At 45.4% G+C, this 5,372-nt stretch overlaps 1 protein-coding gene and 1 long non-coding RNA gene across 2 annotated transcripts in view; both read left to right on the top strand.

Annotated features, from left to right (window-relative positions):
* LOC106806584 overlaps positions 1-714 on the top strand; it is a 1,025-nt gene extending 311 nt beyond the window's left edge. The window contains exon 2 of the long non-coding RNA XR_001393563.1: positions 244-714. This is a non-coding gene — a long non-coding RNA (uncharacterized LOC106806584). The remainder of the gene's footprint in view (positions 1-243) is intronic.
* A 2,434-nt stretch (positions 715-3,148) lies between these two features.
* On the top strand, positions 3,149-4,995 carry LOC106806574 (glycine-rich cell wall structural protein-like). Its single transcript, XM_014808566.1, has 3 exons — positions 3,149-3,178; positions 3,544-3,958; positions 4,094-4,995. The coding sequence occupies exons 2-3, from the start codon at positions 3,550-3,552 to the stop codon at positions 4,993-4,995; spliced, it is 1,311 nt and encodes a 436-aa protein (XP_014664052.1). The 5' UTR covers positions 3,149-3,178; positions 3,544-3,549.
* Positions 4,996-5,372: the final 377 nt, after the last annotated feature.

Here is a 5,372-nt window from a genome sequence, read left to right as displayed (position 1 = left end):
GTATATATATATATTATATATAGTATTATATATATTAATAATTATATATATATATATATAAATCGATAGTGATATACGTTACCGTATTAATCCGAGCGGTCTCAGCTCTGCAGGTCACAATGAATACTCTTGCGGTTACCGTTCTCGTGAGCTGCCTTGCCACGTTCTCTTGTGACTACAGCGGCAGAGGAGGCGTAGGTGGAAACGCTCGCTTCTTCGGAGGTGGAAGGGATACCCGGTAAGGTGCAGTATCAGGCCGTGAAGCTGGAAGCGGCGAAGGTTCACTCAGGACCTGCCTCCGCCGTTCCCAAGCAACCCGCACCAGCACCCAGACGCCACGCCTACTAAGCAACGAACCGATGGCAGCGACAGCGATGACGACAACGATGACGATTAGCAAAGAAACGAGTAAAACGAAGGACATTATTCGGTGAAATTATATCTTTATCTCATAAAGTTCAATGATGCGATAAACTCTAAGATGATTGGAAAATTAAAATTGTATTATTATCTATGTGTCCAAAACGAAACTGAAAACGAAAGACGAAAGATATAATTTAGGCAAATGTTCATAATGAAAAAAGAATGCATGAAAGACGTTCTAAACACTGATGTGTCCTTCTGGTGATAAGCAACTGTGTCATTTTCAAAGGCCATTGTGTTTTAGATTTTATATGTGTAACCTAAATAAATGCAACTTGAAATCAACAAAATTTTTTGAGTATATTTCCTTGTCTCGTTCACTATTTTTTATGACAATTTGCAACCGATTTGCTAGATATTCAAATTGATACGTGCTATGCTCAAGGGCATATAAATAATGTCATCTGTTGTTTATCGACTGAACTATCAACGGGGTTTCAAGATTACTTAAAAATAATAATATTTTTCACAGATGACTCACAAGTCTTACGAAAAATAATTCGTAAATATAATATATAATAAATATAAAGACGACAGCAACATCGCGCTTGGTCGGCTACAGTCTTCAGTAATTATATAGAGAACAGATAAATTCGCCATCTTATCTCAATAGTATTTATATTAGCTCCGTATAATATATATCCTATAAATGCCATACGCGAAATTATTTCATCGTCCAGATAACGTCGACCGCCGCCATTACGTTAGTAGATAACATTAAAATAGAGAGAACAGCAGGAATGATTTCTGTGAAGCTGTTAATTCTGATTGCGCTGGAGGAAAAGAAAGATTTTGTCCGCATGGGGGCACCGCGGTAAAGCCAAGCTACGGGTAAATCAGTACGGTGCGTCGGTTTATCGATGCATTATCGATTAGTGTGGCGTAGACATTACGCGAGCACAGAGTGTTGCTGCCTTGTAGAAGCGAGATAAATATATAACAGACGATTAGTGAATGCAAACAAGTCTAAAGTAAATGTAATAAATGATAGAAGAAAATTTTCTCTTTCCCTTATCGTTTAACGCACACGTGGTTTATTTTTTTTAATCATAAACAGAACTCACTCCCCATTTCTCAGTTTTACCGTGAAATATTGCCCATGGCCCTACTTCTCCAGTGTTCAACTATAATGTGTCCAGCCTTTCCAAGTTTCTCCGTACTATATGATAGGATTATATCTGCGTTTTCGCAAGCCAAGCCCAGTGCACAAGAATAATAATATTAAACATACATTTAAAATAGAGAACACTCATTTAGGAGTAGGGTGATAGTAACATTCTATTTCTTAATGCCCCACTTTATTAATTACAAAGAGTCAAATCATCCCAAATTTCCTTACTCTATAGCATAAGGGTAGATAGATCTGTTTGCGTATTGAATTTGGCCCTCCTCCATAATCAATGATGCAGTTGCAGAAACAAGAACTCGATTTTATTTTATTTCATTTTATTTTAGCGAGCCATTCATTCCTATTTAGCAGGACGTTACTATAAATGATATAAATATCTTAAAATCGCAAGAAGCCACCGTAAAAAATCGAAACAAGCAAACGAGAGCTACTGCTCTACGAGTTTTGTTGGATCGCCTACAAATGTTTACACTGGAATAGCTTATATATACAGTGAATCATGCAAGTCGAATTATACTAGACTATGGCTAGATAGTACTAGAATTATTACTAGATTCAGTGTGTAATTTACGTTGTCTGTCAATGACGTACTACAAATAAATTCTGTCATGTATTACCAATGCGACGATTATTCCTGTGAAACGCTCTCCTTGCGTTAAAGACATCGCTAGCGTCCACTGACAATTTCTCCAAAAAACAATATTTCGAAGAGTCGGGGTCGCCAGTAGCAAGCTAATTAACGTGACGTCATCGTCGTGTTTACCAGCGCACGCTTAGCTAAATTATGTAAGCCGATGATTAGAGAGCGGAGAAGTTGTGATGCGGCCGTCATTGTTCATAATATAGGTGGTCAGGCTGTCACTGCCAAACCCGTGTAGATTAGATAAGAGAGTTTACATCACACTCCTTTCATTCCTCCTATCCGTACTTTAAATATTTACCTTCTCTTTCTCTCAACCCTTATTCTCTCTTCCCCACCTCCGACACACTCTCTCTCTACGCTGCACTCTCTTACATCTTTCTTTGGTCACTCTCTGTCTCCTGCTGCTTTCTGTCTCACTCCTTTTCGCTGCTCCTTTTCGCTCGGCGCCCTTCTGCTTTCTGTTGTCTTCGCCCCTTGTCTCGCTTTCTCCTCTTTCTCTCTCTTTCACTCTCTCCCTTTCTCTCGCTTCTCTCTTTCTCTCTCTTTCACTCTCTCCCCTGCTACCTCCTGCCCCGCGCTTTCTCTACCTACATAAATACACATACACACACATAGTTAACGAACGAGACCCCACAAGTCCCCAAGTCGGCCTGGCTTAATGAAACAAAAGACTAGCTAATGGTGTCGCGAATATAGCAGACCTAGTTTCACGTGAAGGTGCAGCCGGCAGTGTTTAGCACTGCTATGATTACACCCCACTTTCGATTTTACCCTCCCCTCGTCTATTGTCATGATGACTAAATAGACGCACGAACACAGGAATATAATGAGAATTACAGACGACGACAACTCTTAACTTCTCGGTCATCGGGTCGACTGATGACGTGATCGCCTATATAAGTATTGACAGCGCGTCAACGTTCGACTACAAGTTTGCTTCACACTTTGAGGAGAAGGCAAACAGCGAGAGACACTTCGATCAGGTAGGGCACAGGCACGTAAAACCTAATCGAGTAGAATAGCGTTAGATATCCTGTAAAATGGCAGAGACAGAGATGCAATGGCTCACTCAGCGAGTAACGTGACCTGCACAGACGTTTGTAAATCTATTATCAAGATGAACTGAATTGAATTAGATGTGTTAATTGATTTTGTTTAAATTTTCATATCTAGAGCTAGCCGTAATGATCGTGCCGAGGGATTTGCTCTATAGTATTGGTGCGGCATGACACACATATAGTATATATATATATATATATATATATATATATTAATTATATATATATATATATAATATCGATAGTGATATTAGTTACCGTATTAATCCCGAGGGGTCTCACTCTTGCAGGTCACAATGAATACTCTTGCGGTTACCGTTCTCGTGAGCTGCCTTGCCACCGTTCTCTGTGACTACAGCGGCAGAGGAGGCGTAGGTGGAAACGCTCGCTTCTTCGGAGGTGGAGGAGGATTCGGAGGTAACGTTGGCGGAGGATTCGGAGGCAACAATGGCGGAGGATTCGGAGGCAACAATGGCGGAGTAATCGGAGGTAACGTTGGAGGAGGATTCAGAAGCAACGTTGGCGGAGGATTCGGAGGCAACAATGGCGGAGTAATCGGAGGTAACGTTGGAGGAGGATTCAGAAGCAACGTTGGCGGAGGATTCGGAGGTAACGTTGGCGGAGGATTCGGAGGCAACAATGGCGGAGGATTTGGAGGTAACGTTGGCGGAGGATTTGGAGGCAACAATGGCGGAGGATTCGGAGGTAACGTTGGCGGCTTTGGAGGTAGCGTTGGAGGCGGATTTGGAGGCCACGGCGGCAGTTTCGGCCGCAGCGTTTCTGGCGGATCCGGAGGAGGCAACTTTGGCAACTTTGATGGAAACAGTCACGGCTTCGGAGGCAACATTGGCGGAGGATTCGGAGGCAACGTTGGCGGCTTTGGAGGTAGCGTTGGAGGCGGATTTGGAGGCCACGGCGGCAGTTTCGGCCGCAGCGTTTCTGGCGGATCCGGAGGAGGCAACTTTGGCAACTTTGATGGAAACAGTCACGGCTTCGGAGGCAACATTGGCGGAGGATTCGGACGTCAGGCCCTCAGCGGACTCGGATCCGGCTTCAGCCACGGCGCTAGCAACATTGGAGGGTTCGGCAGGAACGTGGGCGGCGTGACGGGCGGCGTGACGGGCGGCGTGACGGGCGGCGTGACGGGCGGCGTGACGGGCGGCGTGACGGGCGGCGTGACGGGCGGCACCGTCAGTAACGTATTCGGCGGCAGCAACGGCGGCAGCGTGGCGACGGCACCAGCAGCCGCTCCCGTGTTCCGCGCACCCGTCGCTCGCCAGGCCGTCAACGTCGGCACGTTCGGTAACATAGTCGACGCTGGAGCCTACGACCTGCAGGCATTCGCACCTGGTTTCATCAATGCCGAGGGTTTCAGCTTCAGCGGAGCTCTGCAGGACGCATCCGGCCGCGCCCCGTCCGGATCCAGAGGCGGGAACCAGGAGCAGGTTGTCATCGGCAGCCGATACCGATCCGGATCCGCCAGGCAGACGGAGAGCGCGTCGGGCGCGCAGAGCGGAAGCGGAAGTGGCAAGTCGGGCATCGAGCTGAGCGCTACCCGCTCCGCTAGCCAGGATGCGAAACAGGAGTACACGCAGCAGGTGAGCGGAGAGGGCAGCACCGAGCAGGGAGCTGCGTACGGCTTCGAGGGACCCGGTAAGGTGCAGTATCAGGCCGTGAAGCTGGAAGCGGCGAAGGTTCACTCAGGACCTGCCTCCGCCGTTCCCAAGCAACACACCTACTGAGCAACAACAGCGTGACGGCAGCGACAGCGATGACGATTATTATAAATATATTCGATGTTACGCGCTGTATTGTAATTGAATGAATACAAAGGTTAGGAAGATTACGAAGTATGTGGAAACCTGATATCGCAATATGATTGAATTTTTCTGCTAAGCTCTTCGTGTGGTAAGAAACTGTGTAATTTTTGAGGCCATCTTGTTTGTTTCTATTATAGGTCGTAATTATTATAGTGTTCGTGTTATATACAAATAAATGCAACTGAATAATTATGCCGGACTGTACTGCTCGTCTATTTTCATCGCTACACACACAAATTAACATATTTAACGCATCCCTATTTTCACAGAAACTCTAACGCATTCCAATTAGTTGATCG

Source organism: Priapulus caudatus, unplaced genomic scaffold (genome assembly GCF_000485595.1).
Source record: "Priapulus caudatus unplaced genomic scaffold, Priapulus_caudatus-5.0.1 Scaffold168, whole genome shotgun sequence".
Classification (NCBI taxonomy): Eukaryota; Metazoa; Priapulida; class Priapulimorpha; order Priapulimorphida; family Priapulidae; genus Priapulus; species Priapulus caudatus.
The sequence above is the reverse complement of the archived record's forward strand: the minus strand, read 5'-3'. Positions and strand labels throughout refer to the sequence as shown.